Source organism: Tympanuchus pallidicinctus, unplaced genomic scaffold, assembly GCF_026119805.1.
Source record: "Tympanuchus pallidicinctus isolate F22 unplaced genomic scaffold, pur_lepc_1.0 scaffold1, whole genome shotgun sequence".
NCBI classification, from domain to species: Eukaryota; Metazoa; Chordata; class Aves; order Galliformes; family Phasianidae; genus Tympanuchus; species Tympanuchus pallidicinctus.
In genome coordinates, this window is record NW_026294618.1 from 85,768,457 (window position 1) to 85,793,552 (window position 25,096).

A 25,096-nucleotide genomic window follows, 5' to 3' on the forward strand; every position below is an offset into this window, starting at 1 on the left:
AGTAGCATATAATCTCCTGTTCCTCAATACAATAAGAGCAACTGAAAAGACTCACAATCTTCAAACTGGAGCACATGACATAGAGGAGAGGGAAGGATTTCATTCAACCATCGTATTGTGGTCTAGTCTTTATACAAAACTATTGTCTTTACTAAGTATAACTCATTACTACAAATAAAAACAGCATAGATACAAAGTTGAGATATTTTCGATGAAATTTGTTTATTATAAGGACTGCAGGAATGTAGAGGATTGTCATTCTACAAATAAATTATGTTCTTCGTATTCTTCTTAAGCACTTACATTTCTAAAGGATTTCAGAAGGTAGGTTATCTTCTAAGTCTACCTAATACTGCCTTCTTGTGCACTATCAATTCTCAGTGACATCTTCACCCATCATCTGATTCACAGCAGACAGAATTCTGCACACCAGCTCATTGAGCAACCATTTGTACTCTTCCTCCATTTGTGTCCCTGTATTACATTTCCAAAACATTATTTAAAACACCCTCAAAATAAAAGGATTTCTCTCTTGATATGACCCTCTTTGGTACTCATACCTAAGAAATCCACGCTTCATAAATGTGTTTTAAACACTCCCTCTACTTATTTTTCCTCTTTCATGCATAAGCACCTCAGTCTTTGTGACTTCCAGACATTCAATTGGAGATATCCGCAACTTAATTTATCAGCATTTAGCAGCTGTATTTTCAAAGTATTAAGCCATACCTTCTTTATTTTGCATCTCTTTAGAAAACTATACGTCTAAAGTAGTAATTTTGCCAGATGACATCCTGAAATAATTCATACAACATCAGCAACAGGCAAAGAGAGATCAGAGGCAGAAGAAATATTGATGGTAAAGCCACGCTATGTAGGGAAGTGACATCAGGAAGTTTGTAAGAAAATTTGGGATTTTATGACTACCACTTCACTTATCCATACATCTGTTGAAACATATCTTAAACTACCACTGAAAACATCACTTTTCAATCTGATTATGGGTCAAATAATCAACTATAATTGAACAATGCTCAAACTGAAAGGCAAAATATATAAATACTTCAGCATTCTTCAATGTTTTTGATTAGGAAAATACTGTTCAAACTGACATCAACTAAACTTCAATAGTCCAGCATTTCTGCAAATCTAATCTTATGTTTTAGTTTAGTATCCAGAATTGACTCCAGCTTCTATTGGGAATCCAGCAGTCAAAGTTACATTCCCCATGCAGTCTTTTCTGAAATACATGAACCCTAGTAAGCAAAGAGGCCCAGGAAATTCAAGCTCTCTCCACCTTCCCCTTCATACATACATTCAAACACACCTAAACAGAAGTCCCTTCCCCAAAATGAATGAGAAGTAATGGAGTCGCTATAAACACTGATTCAGTTTTCTTTCTTGCTTGTTTTAGTTTACCTTTGTTTTGTTTTTCATTTTTAAAAGACTGAATCCTTTTGGAAGTCACTGGGATACTGAAACAGGTAAGTATTGCAGCCATTCATCAGATAAGAAAACTAATATATTAGTATTTGAAAGTGTATATATAAACAATACATTCCATCTTTTAGAAGGCTGTTTTACAATGATGCCAGTCAACGACCACCTCCTCATAAAGTTATTTGTACGCTTATCTATTGACAAGTAAGCATATAGTGACATGCACAGACTTTGGAAGTTGGATCTATAATATCTTCATGCATGCCCTGCTTTAAATAAATCTTTTAATCTTCTAAAAAGAAAACATTATTTTCTTTTAGTAAATTAAGATGACAAAGTTACACAGTTCACCCATGGGAGGAGAAAAACAGGCATGTTTTGTCATCCAAAGTTTGTCCTACGCGTGAAGTTTGAGTTTTCTTTTTAAATGAGAAATGATAATGTCAGTAAAAAATAAATAAATTCATTCCTGGAAAAAAGTAAAAAAAAATAAAAAATTTCTTAGTCTCCTGGAATCTACCAGTGCATTCATATCAAAATGGATTAACTCCCAAGCTGACAGCTTACACAGAGACACCGCAACAGCTGAATCGTCTTTTCCTCTAAGGTTTGAAGGCTACAGAAACACAAATTCACAATTAACCAAATCCACAGCGTTTTGGATATTTTTATCCTTCTAAAACAAAATTACTTTTTCCACAAGCCACTGCAAATATGTGTAGATCAGAAAAAAAAAAAAAAAAAAAGGGTCTCTAATGCCACCCGATCTTCGATTTGTGGGCAACTTTTGCTTCTGAATCTTAATAATTGATGGATTCTTACTGCTTACTGAAGATATCAAGAGGACTGCATCACTTACTACACTTCAGGGATTCAGCAGTGTGAAAAAACAAAGATAGTAACAGACTGAAATCCTGTCTTAATAATAGTAGAAGATTGATCTACTAATTCAACTGAAGCAAGGATTTAACAGAATCACAAGATTTGGAAGGCATAACTGGAAACCATCTAGTCTAAAACCCTCCACTAAAGCAACCTACAACAGGTTGCACAGGAGTGTCCAGGTGGGTCTTGAATATTTCAAGAGGAGACTCCACAGCCCCTCTCAACAGCTTGGCTAGAGCTCTGTGACCCTCAGTTTTTCTTCATATTCAAATGGAACTCCCTTTGTTTCAGTTTGTGCTCATTGCTCTTCATCCTGAAAAGAGCCTGATCTCATCCACCTGACTCCCACTTTACGTATTAATAAGCACAGATAAGATCACTTCTCTCTTCTCCATAATGAACAGCCTCAGGTCTCTCAGTCTTCCCTCATAAGGGAGGTGCTCCAGTCCCTTAATCATCTTTGTGGCCCTCCACTGGACTCTCTATAGAAGATCTGTCTTGAACCAAAAGCCCAGAACTGGACACAGTGCTCCAGCTGTGGCCTCACCAAGGCAGGGAGGAAGATCACCTCTCACGACCTGCTGACTGAGCTCTATTTAATGCACCCCAGGACACCAATGGCTTGGCCACAAGGGCACACTGTTGACTCATGGTCAACAGGTCCTTTTCTGTAGAGCTCCTCTCCAACAGGTGACCCCCCTAACCTGTAGTTACGCATGCAGCTATTCCGTCCTAGCTGTAGGATTCTGCACTTGCCATCATTGGACCTCATATGATTCCTCTCAAAGATAAGCTCCAGAATTTAGTAACATTTTTTTTTTTTTTTTTTTTAAATCAGATTCCTAAATGTTAAATTTCCATTAAAAACAAACCAACAAAAAATAAACATCACTTTAGATGTATTATTTATTGCTCCTGAATTAGTCTCTATTGTTAATAATTTTTCCTGCTATATTCTGCTACTTAAAAGCTTTCTATTTGGAAGACAATGGCAACTCATCCTAGAAGCCCTCACAATTCAGTCAACCACTTCAAACCACATTGTTGCTTTCTGATTTCTTCATTAAGTATATTAGGATTGTTGTTTTCTTAATCCTCTGAGAAACACTCTTCTTGAGCATAAAAACATCTATATAATATTCCCATTTTTGGGAAAGGAATATCTTATAGCAAGAAAAGCAGTGTATAATATTCTTGCCATTGCCTTGTTCCTAAATGTCTGTACTCTTTTAAACAAATCTAGAATAGTCCTCCCATAGCTTATTTTTTGTTATCAAAATAAGTACTATTACACATGAGCTTCTAAACTGCATCTAACCTCCTGTTTGCCAGAAATTGATTAATTCTTCTTTTATATAGTTCACTAAATAAAGTCTGAAGAAATAATACCTAATACCTGTTTTGTACATGAGACAGGTATAGTATACAAAAAAGTCCATCCCCAATAGAGAACACTCTATTTAAACTTAAAAATCTATGTATCCGGGTATTCACAATTATTTTGATTTAAGTTAAAGATGATTTTGCAACAATACTATTTTTTTTTTCTTTAATTAATGAAAGAATGTATAAATATTATTTTTAAGAATGTTGGTATATCTAGATGTTTCTCAGGAAGCTTTTTCTTTTCTTGGTGACCAATGTAGAATGCACATTTCACTGAAGAAAATTTAAAATTTACCAAGCAAGCATACTGTAATTCAAAATACAGACAGCTGCTCATGCGTCAACATCCAAAATAAATAAATACTGTATTTTCAATTCCGTTTTAAGAAAACAAAGATCCTATGTAAAAGACTAAAGCACACATACATCTTGTTCAGTTCTGCTAAAGAACAATGATTCGATATAAGCTAGTATTTTAAATTTTAAAATATGTAATCAAAATGGCACACATTATATAAGCAGAGTCTGTATTAAGAGGGAGAAAAAGAATACAGTTTTCACTTATTCTGTGACCATGTCATTGTTCTACAAAGTGAGTTGGACCTCCATTTTTTTTTTCCATGAGGTCTGCAAGAAAGATCTAACTGGACAGTACAATTTCTTAAAAAAAACATGAATGTGTAAATTGTTAACATCTTTTCAAGAGCTATTCAAGCAGCATTCCTTGTTTCTTCATAATACCTACTGATATTCATAGATATTTTAAGACAACTTTCCAAGACCTACTACTTTACTTTCTCAGCTTCAATACTGACAAGTTTAATTCAGAATGCTAACATAAATAATACTACATGATAAGGATATTTTTTTTTAACTATACAAGGAGCAAATATTTACCTTCTGCAAGCATGTCAGGCACATCTGCTTGATATCTGGGCCCCACTCTGATTTCTCCTTTGTCTGCCAAAAGCGTTTTCAGTGATGGATCATACACCAATGAATAAAAAAAAGTATCCTAAAAAAGAAGATACATTTGCAATAGCATAATGAATTTCAGAATTATCACTGTAGATCTACCTCACCTTCCATGTGAAAATTATTAAAGTAACCCTTCTCACACGCTTTTACAGACTACAGGTTTGGCAGAAGACTAAAAATTTTGAAACATTAATCATTTTAAAGAACGCAGATCTTTCACGTGAATACTTTTACATGGTTAATCAAAGCTTTTCTCATTGCTAGAAGTTATTTCAGAATAGAGCAGTAATCAATACTCATAAAACATACCAACAGATTAAAAAAAAAAAAAAAAAAAGACCGGTTACTCATTTTCTGAATTTAATGTTTCCTTTCCTAAATATTTTACCATACTGACTTTTCATACATTAGTCTCAAACAGCACAAGAAAACTGGGATTAAGTTGAAAAGGGCTTACACAAAAACAGAGTTGACATATCTTGTACAGTCATTTGTAGTAAAGGTTAAGTGTTGCTCTCAAAAACATTCTACAGATTATCAGTGGTTTTCGGTGTAGAAATATGAAAATAAAAAAATGCTAATTCCAACCAAAAAAACCACCATCTTAATATTACATGAAGATTTCCAAATAAAAATATATTTATTTTTAAAGGTATTTTGCATTACAAAACTAGCTTCAAGACTTACCTTTCAAATTCATGGATAATTTGTTTCCTTTCTAATAAAGCTAATTCCCTTCTACCAGAAAGGAAAGGAGATGTTTTGCTTACAGTAGTTCAAAGTACTAAAAATTAAACCGCTATGCTATGCTACCATCTAGAAGAGCACCCCATCTTTCATCCCATTGACTTCACAATACAATATTTTGTCTCTGGAAGACTTGTCCTTCTATAACACCTCAAGACAGAAAAATAACTGCACAAAAATTAGAGAACAATAAGAACAAAACCAGAAAAATACCACAATGTGAATTTCCCTCTAAGTAAAAGTCTACATATTTTTATTTTGTAAGATACCATGTGAATTACTTTGAGTTAACTATTTTTTAAGAAACCTGTAATGTGCCATTTCAGTTCTTGTTCCAAAGCACTTTCAAAATCAGTGTTCTCGACATTTTTCTAACATAACATCCAATAAAGCAATTGTTCGCCCACTTACTGAAAACAAAGGCATAAAGCAATCAAACAAAGCCAAACAGAATAAACATAAAACTATTCCCAATGTTTATGCAAATAGAAATCACAAACATTACCTCTTTCTCCAGATATGACAACACAGATTCTGTCTCATTCAGAAGTGCAACGCTGCATTTTCCCCTATAAATACATAAGAAATAACTGTTACTTTTGTAAAGTTAATTGTTTTTGTTGTCAAAAAACACTGCAAATTTATTTTTAGTCTAACTTTATTTTGGTACCTAACTCTTACTTAACTTCTATCAATTTGGGCAGTATTTATCATGAGGTCCTAGTGGTCTAGGACATAGAACAGGACTGTCTACACAAATCCATTCTATCTGCAACAGATTAGCACACAAATCAACACTAGAAAGGACAAACTACTTTAGAGATCTCTGGGATTTAAAGATGTAAAGACTCAAAGATATCATAGCAAAAATCCCTCATTTATTTCAAAGAATGTTTTCTCTTAAACTCAGCTGCAGATATTGCATGCCAATTGTTAACTGTAGAAAAAAAAAGAAAACCAACACAAAAAAAAAACAAACATCAAAAACATAGCTAATATCTCTTTCATTACTGCTAGAATAGAAACAGAGTTAGAACATTCATTAATATATAAGCTCTTGAATTTCTCTTAGTCTCAGTATTTGTCAAGAGAACCACAATTCCGAAGAGAAATGTTGGAAAAATTAGACTGAAAAACCTGAGCACAACACACAACAGTAAGTGAGAAGATTCCTGCAATAAGAAACGAGGAGAACATCTCTATTATCAATTGTGTATTTGAAGATTTTTTGGAGCTTTTGACCTTGATAATTCCAGAACACTAATATCTAAAGATTAATTCTATGCTATACCATGAAGACAGTTCACTACCTTTTTTTTTTTTTTTCAGTATTAAACCTGAATAGTTTACCTTCCCAGTTTACTTCTGTTCTGTTCAGTTCACTCCAGACTACCCTTATTTAACTCCAATTATGGCAGAGGCTTTCCTTCACTGCCAACGTGGCTGAAAGGGCATAGTATTGACTGACCTTATACCATATTGCTGGAAGTTTAAAAAGCTTTGTTTTATTTCATTAAGAGAGAAGATTAATTTCCACAGCACATCTCCCAACTGAGTGAATTTCTATTTGATATTAAATTTCTTTGTGCAGCATTTTAACCATCTAATGGCTGGAATCATAATTAGTATTTTATGTGCTTCTAAGATTTTTCACATGTATGAATTATAGCCTAAAAAATAAAAATAAATAAAAAAAAAAAACAAGGCTAACTGCTAAAATGAAAAAAAACAAAAACAAAACAAAAAAAAACAACATTTAGAAACAGGTAATCTGATCAACTATAAGGAACACCACAATAAAAAAAATCTGTATTATAGTTGCCAGCTTCCATGATCCATAAATGTGATATTCTTACTATAGATATATAGAAGCAAAAGGCATAAAATCCTATCATTTCTATATCTGTTCATTCTCTCTCCCTTTCCCCCCATGTTCCAACTAGAGGAAGATCCTCTCAGCCTACTATAAATGGTCATTTCTGTTGAAACAATGCACTTAGCTCAGTAAATTGTCACAAACCTATCAATCACGTATACTTAGGAAATAACTCAGTGCAGACTTAAGATGATGCAATCCTAAATATTCTTTTAACTACCATTGTACTCTTCACCTCTTCTTCCAATACTAATAATTAAAAAGCCCTATGAGAAAATTAATGTGGTTTAAACCACATTGCAACCAGACTGGTCTCAGTGACTGGATAAAGAGAAACATCACTGCCATTTGTAAGAAAGGATGGAACACTGCATCCAAGCCTAGGGGCCCCAGAACAAGACAGCTGCTGGAGCAGGTCCAGTGGAGGGCAACAAAAAAGACCAAGTGCTGGAGCACCTCTCCTATGAAGAAAGGCAGCGGGAGCTGGGCTTGTTCAGCATGCAAAAGTCAGAGCTCTGCGGAGAGCTCACTGCAGCCTTCTAGTATTTAAAGGCAGCTCATTATCAGGAGGGAGACAAGAATTTTTATGTCATCTGATAGTGGTAGGATGGGGGAAATGCTTTTCAATTAAAATTTTCATTTAGGGAATTTTCACCTAAAGCATGGTGAGGTGCTGGAACAGGTTGTCCAGAGAAGTTACAGATGCTCAGAGAAGTTACAACCACCTCCAAGGATGACATGTCCAAGGTCAGGTCAGATGGGTCCCTGGGCAAGCTGGACTAGTGTCTGACATACTGGTTGGCAAACTTGAAGGGAAGCTGGAAGTAGATGACCTTTAAAGATCCATTGAAACTTTCTGATTATCATTCAGTTGTAATTCTGATTTGAGCTATATTCCTCTATCATGCTGCATCCCTGACTTCACTGTTCTCAATAGCAAAAATTACTGGTAAATAGCATCAGAAGGAATCAAAGATGTTGCTATAACATTCCTGGTTTTGACTTTGTCTGTTTAGCTCTAAAAAATTGTTATTATTTCCCAGGGAATTGGGCAAAATTGATCTTGTATGAATGTTGAGTAGATCTTTCTGATACCTCAACAATGTATAAATTACAGCAAACAAAGTTAGCATTTATGCCTTCACTTACAATTTAATTTTGATAAAATTGCCACTTCAGAATCCGTTCTACTCTCAGAGGTACTTAAATGTACTTAAACTGATAAAAGATAAAAAGTTGCTCCATTTAGCTGACAATACCAACATAACTTGCCAGAGTATTAAATCAGTAAACAAACAAACAAGCAGGTTATTTACAGATCTTTCAATAAAAGGAAATAACGAAGCTTACCTGGGTATATGCTCATGGTATTATCAGCCTCTGTTATATAAACCAATCAGGATTCAATTACTTCTCCTATCCTAGAAAGCTCAGCTGTAACTCATTTTTTTCTTTAAACCAGTAACCATGTGAAAGTTGTTTACACACATTACACCTTCATTCATTGCTACCTTAGAAGTTTTTCCCAGTTGTTAAAGCTGAAAGATGCAACAAAAGATAACTCCACCACGATCTGACAATTCTCGGCCATATACACACATCAGCTAAAGGATGCCTAACAATCTCCTCCTTTTTTCATGCCTACCACCTACTTGAGTTATTTCAACAAAGCCATTCTGGTACAACACAGAATTGAAATCCAAGCACATTTCACACTAACTCTAAAACAGTATTTTTTTTGAGGAGAAACAAAAACCAAAGCAAACCAAAGCAACACACTTAAATGATTTTGCAGAAAATAAATTCTTCAGTAGGCCAAACAGTGAGCCTCAGTCTTAAAACCAACATGCTAACAATTTACAACTAAAACAGCAAATACACACAGGGAAACTAGTGAAGGTTATAAATAAATGGAAAGACATACTAGCCATCTTGGTATGCAGCAGTCCCAAGAAAGTGAACAAAAAAGTATTTCCTTCCTTTTTTCAGGGAGCTACTCTGCTTGTTTGCACTGTCCCTGTAATCACCTCTTAAGATTTTTCTTAAAGTAATCAATATTGTACATATATTTTATACAATTCCTCAACAAAAAATAATGATGAAAACCAGATCTTAAAAGTACCAGAATGAATCAAAATCAACAGCTATTTTTTATCATTTGAAGTTCTTGTTTTGGCCCAGTCCATCCTTTTAAAACAATAGAAACCTCTACAATTTCTGCTCTGTCACTCTTGCAGGCTATTTCGTCACCTGTTTTCACTAGATCAGTAAGACAGACCATGAGATGTAAGCCTTCTTTTAATAATTATCTGTTCAGACAGGAAATATACTAGCAAAAATTACAGAAATAAATTACAAAAGAAATGCAATACTTAAGCGTCTGTTAAGCAGCACAAGCCACAGAAGTGGAAAAGGCAGCCTGATGGCTAAAGTATTACGTCCCACAAATTTCCTGTTGTAATGTAGTTGTATCTTGGGTAAGACTGGCACAGACTATGAACTTTCAGAACTCACTGTTCTGGGTTCCCACCAAGTCAATGGAACTTGCAGTGCATTAGTCATGCTGATGCTATTTGAAGAAGAAAGGTAATATGTGCAGTGGTGACCCCACAGACTTTGAAATTCTGCTCTTAACAATTACTCATTGCCTTCCTGAATTTGACAAGATAACATCGGGTAATTCCATGCAGGTAAACCAATTGTCTCTTGATCTCGATCAAAAAATGCTGATCTTAGTAGAAATTTGAAATACGAAACTTTGCCACTATTTGGATAGTAAGAACAAAGTAATTGCAAAGAATATTAGGAAATGTTATGCTTATAAGGAAAATCTGATTTGATTTTAACATATGCTGCTGTTTCAACGACAACTAGAAATTAAACAGAAGATAAAGTGAAAAACTGAGAGGGGCTGTAAGGTTTTAAGCAAAACGAGACCACAAGAGCAACCCTTCTCCAATGAGTCATAAAGGAAAAAAGGGGAAAAAGGGCACAGAAAGTAAAGGATGAGACAGCTACCTTAAATGAACAAGGTATTTCCTGAATTATCTGAAATGTTTTTTGAAGATTTCCAAGTCATGACCGCTTACAAGAAGTCTAGATTGCAATGATTATTGCCAAATCACATACTAGGAGTTGCAGAGTTTTAGGACCTTGCTCTAATTACATAAAATTGATTCCCCACTTGTGGGAAGCAAATATCAAGTACACTTGCATATTTTGCTTTTAAGTGCAGCTCAGGGAGCACAGAACGATGCTGACAGACAGAAGTACATAGCAACTTCCAAGCTCTCCAAATTGCATGGATATTTACAAATGGAGTGCAAGATACTGCACTCCACGAAAATCTGTTGAGTAACATAAAAGCATTGTTGCAGTAACTAAAAGCTGTAACAGACTCCCCAGCTAGAGTTTTGTTTTGTTTTTTGTTTGTTTGTTTGTTAATATTCACAGTATATAGAAGATAGCTTCTGACAGAAGAGAGATCTGCCCTCCTTGATTCCTCTTGGGCAGAGTTTAACTCCAGTCATTTTCTGAACTCTCTCAAAGACAAGGGGGAAAAAGAGTCTCACTTGATAAATAAATAATACTGAGACTCATTTTTCCAACAAAACAATAAAAACTGCCCAGATAGTACAAGATCACATGTATGATACACATCTGTTGCCAAAAATGTAGATTTACCTGTTTAACAAAGAATTGATAAAGTGTAACTAAAAAATGAATGTACAGCCAACTGACTTATGTACATCTAAATGAGCCAGTAAGTGCCTGGCATCTGAATACATGCATAGATCACACATATGATCCAGAGTTTTTATGCTAAGTTTGACTGTCAATCTGAAAGTTCAAGGTTTTTAATCTTAATTCAAATTGAATTCCTGATTTTGAGAGCTTCAAATTGATGCTATTTAAAGGTTAAGTCTGTCTTCGAATGATTGTGCACAGCTGACACTAATTCAACAAAACTTGACAAAACTCCACAAAGTAATTTATAGACAATGTTCAAATTACCTATGGTTACCTATATGGTTAAATATTCCTGAATTCCAACTTTTAATGACAACCCAATCAGAAGAAAAAACATTTCCATGTGAAAAACCTCATTTTTAAAAGACAAATACGAAGACTTTCAATTCAGTACCAATTTATATAGTTTGTATACACAAACAATTACATAATTTGCAGAAGAGCCGAAGCATTCAGCAACATTACAATGAAAACTTACTGAACAGTTGTAGAAGATGTTAAGATAAAAAAAATCTACATCTATGAAAGTGTGCATGTGGGTGGCTGGCAACCCTGCCCATGGCAGTGGTGGTGGAACTAGATGACCTTTAATGTCCCTTCCAACCCAAGTCATCCTACAGTTCTATGAAATTATAATTTAAGACAGGATTTACAATAATACCACCCCAACTTAAATCACTGATTGCATTTTGAGTTCTGTTGCTAAGAAGGGTTTCCAGTAAGAGAATATATATGGAATAGAAAGAACAATGCCAAGAACAAGATCCAGATCATAATATGGAAACAATATCTTGAACTAGTCATGGCAGAACTGTGTTTTCTTATCTAGTTAATAATACATATAGTACAAATAACACATACTTCATACAGATTATACTAGGGAACTCAAGTCATTACTCTTTTTTCCTCAGGGATTAATTCAGTCTAAAAAGGAAAATAAATTACTTTTTAAACAGAGAAACAGCAATACACATGTATCTAAGAAAGCCATAGGAGGCTGGTTAGGAACAATTTTTCAGCATGAGATTACAGGGTCACCTAGCCCAGAAACAACACTCATTGCTCCTGAACTTTATAAGCTTTACACTACAGGAAAAATTGCAACTTGGCAATTATGTCGCTGTGGGAAAACCTATAATTTTCTTACGTTTAACTGACAGTCTTCTACCAATACTTTTTTCTTATACTCTGTTATTAGTATTAGCTATTGACTACAACTGAGAACAAGACAAAAGTACAATCTAGACCAGAAACTTTCCATTGTAAGAATTCTCCACATTCTACTGCCAAAGGAAAAAAAAAATTAGACAACAACACAACAAAACTAACAGGCATCAGACATGCTGCAAAAGCTACCCTGCTCTAAACAAACTTAATCCAGGAAGGAAGAATTCCTAAGCAATCCAAATGACCAATCACATGCCTATTCAAAGTAGATTCACTCATTGTATCTAGTTGTGTGACTTACATTAGAAAATAAAAAAGATTGAAAGTTCTTGTAAATTATCTAAACTTTGCAGCTTATGTATTTGTACCCATTTGTCTGCTGAAAGCTTCTTGCTTGCTGAGAACAACAACATCCTAAGATAATACCACCAATTCCTAGCATGCCATACCTTAAAAAGTCACAATGCTACTGTAAAATGACCTGTCCCATCCTACCAATTACCTGTCTTTGAGCTTCTGACTATTTGGTGCGTTCAACACAAAGGAATTGTAAGAAAGAAAAAAAAAGCATTATTCTATACCTGCATAGTTTAAAGTAGTAATACTAGGGTGAGGTCTGGCAAGGTCATAAGGAAGAAAAGTTCAGTATAATGAAAGTTGTGTGATTCATTATGCATCAAAGTTAAGGCAAGTAAGAGTTTATCTAACAGAAAATCCAAAAACTAACCTCAAACCTGAAACATAGGCTTGATAGATACAAGTAAAACTTAGCTAGTAGCAAGCAAAGATAATGAAATGGTAAAGTGAACCCTGATGGCTAAATAAGTTTTTACACACATTATATGAAGCATTACATTCAAAAGCAAGCACAAATAATCCAAGTAACTAATGTAGTCTTTTACAAGAATTGCCTACTAGCTCTTAAAACCTCAATGAAAAGTGAAAATACAAAGATCAAGATAACAAGTGCATCTTCCCAAAGAGATTTTTTTTTTTGTGAATTGTTATACAAATAGATCCTTTTCACCACATGCTGAGTTGCATGATGCACTTCATAACATCAACCAACAATTTCACCGTGATGACAACTTTTAAATAATTTTTTCCCTCTGCCTTATCATGACTTTCCAAAATGCTATATTTAGTAATTCTTAAATCTCTGCAAATCAAAGCTAAAATACACAGCACTTTGGCTCAACTCAGTCCCTTGCTGGGACCTGACACTGCTTAGATGAACTATCTGCACCATGAATTATGCATGCATTCACTATGTGATGTGTATACATACCCAATGAAGGAAAGGGCTCAGTGAATCCACAGCAGTATAACACCATTGTAAAATTTGGAGATTACAAGGCATGGCAAAACTGCATTTGTAATAAGCAAGAATTGGGAAGGAAGGAGGTAATTTATCACTGGAAGAGTGTTACTAATCTTACATATTTGAGGAAGGAGAAGTTTCACTTGTAATTTGTCAGGTAGGAACAAAGCTAACAAGCCCTGTAAACCCAAATGAGAACATCTTGACACTGTCCTTCACTGCATACCATCATTTCAGAAGTTAGTGCAATTGTAATTCTTCAACACATTCCACCACATCAGCACTGAGGCTACAAGACAACACTGCCACATCTGTCTCGTTCTGTGTGAAGCTGTGAGTTGGAATCAATTATCCTTTTGGTTCCCTTCTTATTCAAGATATTTTATGATTCTTGTATCTGTCTTTGCATATTTTCTAAATTTGTTGGGTTTTTTTGTTTGTTTGTTTTTTTTTTTTTGTTTTTTTGAGCTACAATGTATACCACTTCCTAAAGTTACTAAAATGGCAGTGACCATCACCTAACATAAAACACAAGATTAACATTAGGAAAAAAATTGTTTACATAAAAATGAATTATATTTAAAGAGAGTTACACATAATGTGCGTTGCAAAATACAAAGTACAGGAATATAGACTGAAACTGTATTACAAGTTTTTAAAAGCAAACAAATCACATCAGAATTATTCAACACAGCTTTACGGATCATACGACTTCAGAATTATTTGTACAACAAAGAAATTTAATCTGCTATAAATTTAAAGCACATTAATTATAAAGTGGTATCATCAAGTATGCAAAAGAGACATTGCTGTGTTTTTAATTATGAATTAGAATAAATTAGTCATGGGTGGGTTTCTTCAGAGGGAAGGATGGAAAGGAAACAACGTCATCTTCTCTGCCATTCGGGTTAAAGTTAAAATGATTTTATTGCCTTAAATTACACACAGAGAGAATTGTTGGTTTTTTTTTTTTTTCTTTGCTGAAGATGCCAGTAAAAGTTCAAGATCTGTAGTTACCAAGAGCAAGTGCATATAATTCAGCCTCCTCTATCACTTTTAGCTCTCTCCTCTTCCCTCTGAAGTGATTTAACTTGCCTTCTTACCCTTGACAGAATTTATCTCCTTTCTCCATTCTATTCCATCAAACTATTTATTCTCTTGTAAAACCATAGATTGTGGCAACTAACCAAAGTCCACAGGATAGAGCTACTGAGACTTTTAGTGCGTGTGTCTTTCCATATGGAGAATATTGGTTTGGTGGACTACTGACAGCAACAAATATCCTTTGCTGTGACTTCAGCAAAGCCTACAGCATGTCCTATATTGGCTTTTAACCATACCAGTAACATACAGGGTAGATAAGCAGACAATAAGGTTGGAAGAAAAATTAGCTGGCCCATCAGGCTAAAAAGGTTGTAATGAGTGGTTCAAAGTCCAACCAGCAGCTGATTACTGGCGGCTCCTCCCAGGTGCTAATACAAAGGCCAGCAGTTTCACATCTTAAGAGTAATCATTCACACACTCTTAAAGAAACAGATCCTACTACTGTCTTCAACTACCTAACGAAGAAGTAAATAAGAGAGATAGGCTATTTTCAGGGAAGCAAAGTGACAGAACAAGAAGCAATGGACAGGAAGTTCCAAAAGTGGTGGTCCCAATTAGACATCAGGAAAGACTGAAACAGACATTCAGAGAGACTTTGCAATCTTCATCCTTAGGTACATTCAAAACTCAACCAGACAAAGCCAGAAACAACCTGATCCTGCTTTCAGCAGGAGTCCAGACTAGATGACCTTAGAGATGTCTCTTCAAAAGCATATTATTCCACGGCTCTAAAACCTTTTTCTGAAATACTATTGGGAAAAAGGTGCAAGAGCAAGAACACTGCCTTCCCAGTATTTCAATCCTCACTCTATAGGAAAAGATCACAAATAAAATTTACATAAACGATCAAGAAGAGTTGAGTTTGTGAATGTTCAGAAGTTAACATGCTCTATAAGAACTATTTTGTAGGAGAGGTATTTGTTAAAAATTCATTAAACAACATACAACTTGTTCCAGAATGCATCTGGTAAAGGTCTTATTAGCCAATGACAGTATAGCACTACAGCATTTAAATGCTCTGAAAAGTTATTCAAGTCATGCCACTGTATTTGCCTACTGTGCAATGCTGCATGCACCATGAATTCATGTGCTTTTATGGACTCATTGTGAAGTGTGTACTGAAGAATCTCTTCTTCCTCCCTGAGTTGTGAGGTAAGAAGACGTTTACAATACTGCTTCTCTATATTCTCTCTGGATAGAGAATACCTTATTTCAATATTTAAATGTCAAAGTAAGCGAAAGAAACTGTGCAGGACTACTATCTCTATGCTGTATTTAGGAAAGCAGAGATTTGACATCTAAATGACTTTCTCCAAGTCAGAGAACAAGTGGATGAATCAAGCACAGGAAATTAATAAAACACACCCAACATCCAGTTTTTATTTTGGCAGCAAGAAAGATAAGAAGCCTCATTTGAGAAAGTACATACGGACATACAAATATTCTCTCTTACTGAAGCATATAACTACTTTTTTTTTTTTTCTAGCTGAAGAAAACGGTTTGAAATGGCTGAGGGGAGGTGGATGTACTGAGAAACTAAAAATTCCTTCAGAATGCAAACTTGTATGAATTCCTGTTTTACACTTACCACACTCCTCTTCCATTATGCTCCTGATTACTCTCTTCTATTTCCAGATACATTCCCCTCTTCCACTCCCCCCTCTCCCCCCAAAAAAACTGTTCGACTCCGAAATAAAAAGTAACTTGAGCACTTATAATATTTACAGAAAGACATTCAAAACTTTTTTTTTTTTTTTTCTTTTAAGCTTCTTACAATAGCACCGCAGTAATCTAAAAAATACTTGAAGTGTTTCTGCAACATTTAGCCAAACTCAATCATTACTTCTTCCCATTTACTAAAGTAAGCTGAGGTAATTTTATTTTTAAGTGTGTGCAGATCTGACCACTGAGTCAGACCGTTCCTTTCTAAACCCATCTGTGGTTTCCCTGGGCAAACAAAATGGCCATGTTTCCTTTGGACAGCAGAAGAATCAAGAATACACCTCCAAAGTAGGCATAGTCTGACTTTGTACAACATGATCACCTGATGTTTCAATTTGTAAGCTGGAGCTCTATCTATGACTCTGTCCCTTTCAAGGCTCAAATGCGAAGAGACAAAAGGCAATAGTGAGGGTGGTACCAAATCAATTCATGGCTCTACCTGGCACAACTCAGCTGTACACAATCACTCCCTTTTGTAAGATAAAGGCTGAAGTGTTCAAATGGCTACTGGCAGGCAATCCAGCTCAACAGAATACAGATAAGCAATATTTAATTCTTACCTGATGTGAGTTGCCGGAAGAGATTCATACTGGCGAGAAAGGAAGAGCTCTCTGTGTTTCAGCTGATGCTTCTGTTTATCAGTCAAGTCAACCTCAATTGTAGTTTCAGACTCTTCTTCAACTTCTTCTGCAGAGAAGCAGAGCGTAGGTCGAAATTAACTCTGTTACATAATACACTTACAGCCATTTTACTTGACATTTCCCCCACCCCTTAGCAACTTCCCTTAGTATTTAAAAGAAAAGATTAGTTCAATAAGACTAGTTTACGTAAGTTGACAGAATATTAAGTATTTTTAATTCCATACCTTCTACTTATACCCTTTACAAATTCCTCTCCTACTGTACTATGCACTGATGTCTTTCATACAGCTGTAAGAACAATCCTAACAAAATTACTCATTCTTTGTTCACCTTCTTTCACCTTTTTTTCCTCTAGGTATGCTTCTTCCTTGCTTACCAGTACATTCTGCTACTGATACCGGTATTACTACAGCTTTTACAAGGGTCCTGGGGAAAAGCATTTTATGAAACAGAAATTTACTAAATGCAACAGATTGGCAAATCACAGTCTGGGAAAACTGCCTTCCATTATGTTAACCTTAATGGAGACTAACAGCAAATATAATTTATTTGCATATTTACACAAGATTTGAAAATATTCCTCTTTCAAGAATACAGCACTATTTTGTCTAGAGGAAGACAGTAACTAAAAACAAGAAAGTCTTATGATATATTTTTGAGGGATTTTTGCAGTTGAAATCTGTCTTTTATAGTTGTTCTAATCTGAAATTGTCCAATATTACATTAAACATGATAAAACCAAAGGGGAAAAAAAACCTCCTTTGAAAGTTTTAAACAACCTGTAATGTGCTAACACAGAGGAAGAATTAAAAGCAGACACTAGAAAGTGTCCCACATAGAGTTAAAAAGCAATGTTCACAGCGGTTGCTAATATACTATATGGACGAACACGCCCTCCAAAATGCTATCTTGGGAGCTTCAAGGCTGAAATATGCCTTCTGAGAAGGACATGCAGAACTCCTACTCTAACTTCCCAGGAAGGACATAGTCTTAGAAATGCAGCATGCAAAAAACACAGACATTTTAATAACTTCTCAAAAGATTCAGCATTTTTCTACTTGCAGTATTATCCATCAGCTGCAAAACCAAATGTATTAAGATAGTATGTGTAGGGAAATTAATGAAACCTCAGACTTAGCTAGTATTTCATAAAGCTACCTAAGAACAAATCACCTCACCTGCTCTTCAGAAGAAACACCTTCTCGAACAACCTACCTCAAAACAAAGCCTGCCTGTATCCTCATGGCAACCTGGTTCTATCCAAATGCAACACTACTACAGAACTTTTTTTGTTTGTTTGTTTAAATTGTGACTACCTGTAGCTCATTTCACTTTTTCCCACAACAGTGATAAAATAGCATGATCTCATAACCAATTCTTCAAATTGAGTTCCGTCCACCATAAATCCATTTGGCTTGTAGGGTCCCATTCACCATCCCTGTTTTGGCATGCACTGTAGGAACAGTTTCAGCAAAAACAAAGCCTGACAGTCTCACCTAACAGATCTACAAGTGCAACTCATACCAGTCCTCTAAACTCAGTTCAGAGTTTTTATAATATCTGCCACACTGACTATAAATAAAGCTTAAAAATCCTTGTAAATGTAAAGCATTATTAAATAAAGCAAGTAAATAAAGAAAAACATACGTAATAATGTGAAAAGGTTTATGTTTCAAGCAAAAAAATATCTATAATTGCTTTCTACAATAAATGACTATTGTTAGCTATAGTTGTATTTCAAAGTTCAAGCACCAATATTCCTTAAAATATCCAGGTGTGCCAATGTTTTTTTGGGGGGGATTATGGGTGTTGTTTTTTTTTTTTTCTCCATTGTTGGTTCTTCATTTGTTTATGTCAGTACATGCACTGCTTGTAATATTTTAGAGGTCCAAAGTTCTCATTTGACTATTTACTTCCTCTCCTTCTTAAAAGATATCAAAAAGCACAAAGTAATCCAGTATTATAACTATCTGAAAACTAATGACAATTAACAGTCCATCAGAAAGCAATTCAGACTTTTAAATACAGGCATCCAGGGCTGTTTTAGATTGACATATCCAAAACATCTCACAATATGCATGGTACAAAACACAGGACAACGAATGCCAATTTGAAGTGGCAGCACAAAGCCAGAAATTATAACAGAGAGAGTTTAAAGTTGCTTTTTAGATAGCTATGCTGAAGTAACATAATAGCTCCCTTAAAGAGAAACTTTAAGAAATAAAATTGTGTGTTTATTGTACTAATGCTACATAAGGCTGGACTGTGTTGATCCAAGAGCCTGCAGCTGAAATAAGATCTTAGATGCAGCTTTTAAAATATTCCGAGCCCAAACATGAAAAAAAAAAAGTTATGCAGAGTTTCATTTTTTATCTTACACGTGAAAATCTGAGATGCTCCAAAAGCAGGACAAATAGCAGCCAGACAACTCTAGACACTGCATAGTTCCACCTCTTACTACAGCGTAATTTATCACTATGATAATTTTACAAATCTCTTGTAATAGTAATAAAAAAGTGAACACTGAACAGCAGAGTGAAAAAACTTAAACAATACACTTGATAGCAACACAAAGTATTCTGCAACTGAACCTTTAGATAGTTGCCTTCAAAGCAGGGATTTTTTTTAATTTGTTTGTTCTCGCACGGATCAGCTCCTAATGTCTATTAGAAGAAAGTTGGTAAAGACATTTCAGAACTTTTAAAGCTTTCTTCATCTTTCTGTCTTGTGTTAGCAGTGCATCTGAAACTTTATTTACCATCCAAGGAGGAGTTATTCTCGTCGAGAAGAGTAAAATGGAAGGTACCTACAGGAAATCATGAAGTAGCACTAAAGTTGAGCATACCTTCAGTGCTAAGGAAGAGAGCTGAAGAAGGCTCAAAGTGAACAAACATTTTAATGGAAAATGATGACAATGACATACACAGGCCTCATCATTCCAAGAGAAAAATGAATTGTTTTCTCTCTGAAGCTGTTCAGCTGAAAAAAATTATATATACGTATACATATATAGTCTTAGGTATGACTGCAAAGACTATAACAGTCAGATCTTGAAAACGACATAACCCCCTTCAGTTTGTGGGCAAAACTGAAGTACTGTTTTACAGTTCTTTATCTGGTCTACAAGAAACAATCACTTAAAAGAAAAATCTTTAAGAGCAAGAGTAGAGATATCTAGTGAACTTTTAAGGTTCTAGGACTATTTATTATACATGGGCTTCCTAATAGTCAACTGTAAATATTTACTTTGATCCTGTACACTAGAGTCATCTGGTGACACTGTCCCTGACAGTGGTACAGACATGCCCTCCCCTCTTCCTATCTGACATTAACTAAGACTGAAGTGACTCAAATCATCAATGTATTCTCTATAGTCAATGTGTAAACTCTGAAGAATCTCTAACCACAGAATCATAGGGGTTGGAAAGGACCTTTGAAGATCGTCTAGTCCAAAGCTCGGGATCCTCATACATTTTTCGTTTGCTCAACTTAAATACATTTGCTTTTCCACTGCTCTACTTAAATAAAATAAAATGTGAACAGTTTTTTTTCTTCTTCTATTTAACTTATGCGATACACCATTAGAAAACAGTGTTCTTGGTAAACTTCAGAAGACACTTTTCCATGCCACCTAATCTCTGTAGGTGTCTTTGTTTATAATTAATGTGCTGACTCAAGCTTGACACGAAGAAGAACCGCTTGGTTTTACAACAAAATCAACCCAAATTGAGGGCAAGCTTCTAGAAACACAACAAACATTTAATATAAAATGGCTTAAAAATAATGAGCTAAAATTCTGAAACATACCTAAGAAGGTTTAAATGCAAGTCAAAATGTTCCATGGTTAAAAATCTACTTGAAAATGTTACTTTCATCTAACCTATTACTCCTTCTAACCTAAGATAAAATATGTCCACCATACACTCCACTTGTCTACTGCAACAGAAAATAAGACGTGAGATTGAACACTGGAGGTTATCATCAGGAGCAAGTCTTTAGTTGTAAGAGGAAGAAGTTGTTCTTTTGCCAGCAAACTGCTGTTCGTTTCAGCTAGAGATTAACTGGACCACAGAACCATGGGAACACAAATAATTCAGGCTGGCAGGGCTTCAGGACATTTCCAGTGCAAACTTCTCCACAAAGTAGGCACAGACTGTGAAGTCAGCCAGGATACTCAGCAGAGACCACAAAGCCTCTTTGGCAACCTGCTCATGGTATAAAAGCTTTTCCTTGTATTGAATCTGAACCACTCCTTTTTCAATTTAGTTACTGCAAAGAGCCCAACTTCATCTTCCCTATAACCTCCTTACACATACTAGCAAGGTACATCTTCTCCAGGTGGAAGAAGCTCAATTTCCTTAGTCTCTCCTGCCACGGAAAGCGTTCCAGTCTCCTCTCCATCATTGTGGCAGCCTCTGCTGAAATTCCTCCAATAGATCATTAACTTCCCTGTGCCAGCAACCTAAAATTGGGTACACTGGAGTGCCGAGTTATCACAGGGGATAGCCATTTCTAGCCAATTCCCTCCAACTCCTGCTGTGTGCCTGGCAATACAGACTAGAGAACTGGCATGCCTCCTGTACTGCAAGTGCCTAGTTTGTGCCGTCACTCCCAGGGCCTCTCCTGCAGAGCTGCTACCTCCAGCCCTTCCATCTCCATCCTGTATTACAGTCAGAGGCTCTTCCTTCCCATGAGCCAGACTTGGCATTAACAATCAGTTTAAGCAATTTAATAGCGTTATAACAGCTTCACCAAGTTTAACACACTTTTAAAATTGTATTAGATCAGCGTAAAATTCAGTTCAAAGAGTGCCATTCAGCTTGACAGCTTCTAAACTTCTGTGATTTCCTATACATCTTTTTCTCTGAGCATAGACTGTACTATATGCAAGGTGTAAGTAGAGCGAAATCTATATACATGCGAGGTATCACCACCATATTTTAAAACCTATAGATAAAAGGCTAAGAATGCTGAGCAGCAGCAAGTTTACTGCGTATATCAGATGGCAGCGTGAGTCAAGCTTAGCCGGTTGCAGCAAAAGCATCAAGCATGCATTTGGCATTTGGACATTGCAATAGAAAGGAATTATAAATACAGATTTGAGAGAATAGAGAGTAGATCTGTTTGCTGTCAACATAAATACAAAAGGCAAACATTAAGACTACCTTTATGAATAAAACTATTCCTACCGTGAATGAAGTGCTCTCTTAAATGAGCAGTTGGCCAATTCACTCAGTCTGCATGAGGTTTCTTGCTGCATGCTGTGCTGTACTAACTTGGTTGTGATATTTAGTCCTCTAGTGCTGCAGTGAAGCAGCTTAATCAACTTTGGGAGCTAGAAGATGCATGGTTATACAGTCAGTTCAACTGAGAAAGTGTTTACCAAAGCTGAATTAAATCAGCTCTACTTACACCATGCCTGTTAGTACAGTCCTCAGACTGTATGTGACATGTACTTGGTATTTGCTGCTACTGTCAGATAGGATTAGAAGTCTGAAACACAACTTGTATGGACTGTGAGTCATTTTGATAGTATACTACTACCTCGTGTGAGCATCCTAGCAATTTAGCAGGTAGGAAAAAAAAGTGAAAAAAAAACTGGCCGGTTGTGCTTACAAGAAGCAGGTGTACTTTTTATTCCTGCTGGATAGCACAGATACATAAACTCACTGCCTGTATGGGGTTTTTCATTTTTCTTACACAATGAACCAAGTGATCCTCCCACACAACGATATCATCACTTTTCTAAAGGAGGTCAGAAATAATTGCATTCCACAACCATTAAGAACTAGGATGCCAGGATGCCACACCTACTGCCCAACAGAAAAAATATTTCTAAAACCAAGGACAAGGTTGTTTCAATATTTCTAAGTGGTATGCTACATAGTAACTACAGTAGCAATTCCCAGGATTTCAGTCACACAACTTGTAACTATTTCATGCTTATCTTAAGCCTGTAGCGTAATGAAAACCATGGCAATTCTCATTAGTAGAAAACTCCCCATTCCAAAACTTGATGGAGATTTTTGAGAGCAGCGACCTTGTCGGTGAAACACAGAGAAGGATTACCTTTACAAGTAGCATGAATCAGAAGTGATACATGAAGAAATATATAATGATAAGTTAAAAGCTACATGAATAAACGTAGGAGTAAGCATGCTATGGTTTAACAGCACTATTCGGTGATGCAAAATAGTTTATGACAACACCTCAAAAAAAAAAGGGTTTCAAAGAAGCATGAAAACAGTAATATACAGGCAGTGATGAAATACTGGCAATACTGTATCAAAAACCTAAAGGTAGACTTTTTAATTCCTTCCCCTCGACCTGGTTTCTGTTTTATTTATTCAAATAGTAACTACTTCAAGAGAAGAAAATATGCTGTTACAGAAATCAAAAAGTGTTTTGTCACGAATACACCTTTATAAACTGCAGCAACCTGTTGCAGCATGTGCAGGCAACAGTCCTGCACAGCGCGTTCCCTTTAGCAGTTCCTTAGAAAACAGCATACTCAAAATTGTGCCGTGGACAAAGCTACGAGTGTTGTGGTTAATATTTCCAGTGTCATCAGGCTCATCGGCTGAATCAGAGGCCAATTAGTAAATATTCTGAAGTGTAAATACATCTAGGCCTAGGCAGGAAGGCAAGTGAAAAGTTTTTGTTCTACCTTCACATCCAGGCTGGCAAACTACCCACAGAGCAGAACTGCATGCAGGCAATTTGACACTGTTCAAGAAAAACAAAAATATGAATCTAGCATCTGGCTCAACCAAATCATCTTTTCAACCCAATCATTTCTTCAGAGCGGCACAAACATACAAATCTTTTGGTACCAGAGTAGTCATGGGACACGTAAGAAATCTTCACCTTTATGACTAATTATTAGATATTGAGTGGGAGAAATCTGTATCTTCCATTTCCATGAGACTGATCCTATTAGCAATTTTTCCCACCAGTTAGATCTTAACTTTTCTACACAAACCACCTGCTCACAAGACCATTTCAGATGGCCTTTCCTTTAGAAACAGCTAAAGTATGTTTGACTGAACCAGTTACCAAGTGGTATAATTGCTTCTCCTTAATAAAATGCAGAGTAAATATTTAAAAAACACATATCACATAGAGTACTAGTAGCACCAAAAACCTTTAAGTGTTCCTTAAGAACCAACCCAGAGTCTGCATTTAAGATCTACACAAGTGTTTTCTTTTATCATGTTAGGATAATAAGCACAGAGTTTCAGAGATTTAAACTGTTTTTCTAACAGCTGATTTATATCCGCAGTAGCAGGTATAAACAGCTTTTCAAAATTTGTTGGCAAAGGAAAGGCACAGATTGTAGAAGCACTTTCCTCCCCCTACTCAGGATGGCATATGATTCTGCTTATAAAACACAAATTATTTATCTTCTACACTGCCTCCTTCCAGAAGGGCTGAATTTTTGTTCGATTTTTCAGGGAGGAAAGAAAGAATAGCAAAAAGTAAATATAAAATAAAGGAAAGAAAAGGATTTGTATATCCAGTTCCCGAGCAAAGTTAATTAAGACATATTAAAGTTTTGTGTTGAGGAATTTAAAACTACAATAATATTACTCAAGGTAACGTCCACTCTATGCCAACACTGTAAGAAAACTTTTGTTTATAGATTTGATGAGATGAGCAGGAAGAGAAGTTCATTCACCTTAATAGCCTTAGTCTTGAAAATTATTTTTTTTCCATCTTCAGCCATGTTAGAGCTTTATCTTCTTGGGTTTGTTCTTCCCTTGATGAATGTATAGAGATTTTAAGATTCTAATTACTGAGAACTATATATATATGAACTGGGAAATGTATAAAGAAATAAGAAAATATATGACTAAAAAAAACCCAAAAAACCAATAAAACTTTTAGTTGTGATGCCAGTTGTGTGAGGAAATCAGTGCAGAAATAAACATCTATTGTATTAGCCAGTCAAATCTTCTATATACATGGCATGTTGTTTTTTTTTATAAACTGAAATAAAAGGTCAAAAAATATGAAGTCTTTCTACTACTCATAGCATTTTGTTTTGTACACAACACACTCAAATACCATGTTTCCTAT

General features: G+C 35.5%; 1 protein-coding gene across 6 annotated transcripts in view; it reads right to left on the reverse strand.

Moving 5' to 3' along the window:
• The window catches only part of MTA3 (metastasis associated 1 family member 3), a 120,347-nt gene that overhangs the window by 82,088 nt on the left and 13,163 nt on the right, over positions 1 to 25,096 (reverse strand). For all 6 annotated transcript variants that reach the window (XM_052691363.1, XM_052691183.1, XM_052690918.1 and 3 more), the window contains exons 4-6: positions 16,937 to 17,063; positions 5,942 to 6,005; positions 4,609 to 4,726 (exon numbers count right to left, since the gene is read on the reverse strand). In XM_052691363.1, the coding sequence (XP_052547323.1) occupies positions 4,609 to 4,726; positions 5,942 to 6,005; positions 16,937 to 17,063 (309 nt within the window). The remainder of the gene's footprint in view (positions 1 to 4,608; positions 4,727 to 5,941; positions 6,006 to 16,936; positions 17,064 to 25,096) is intronic.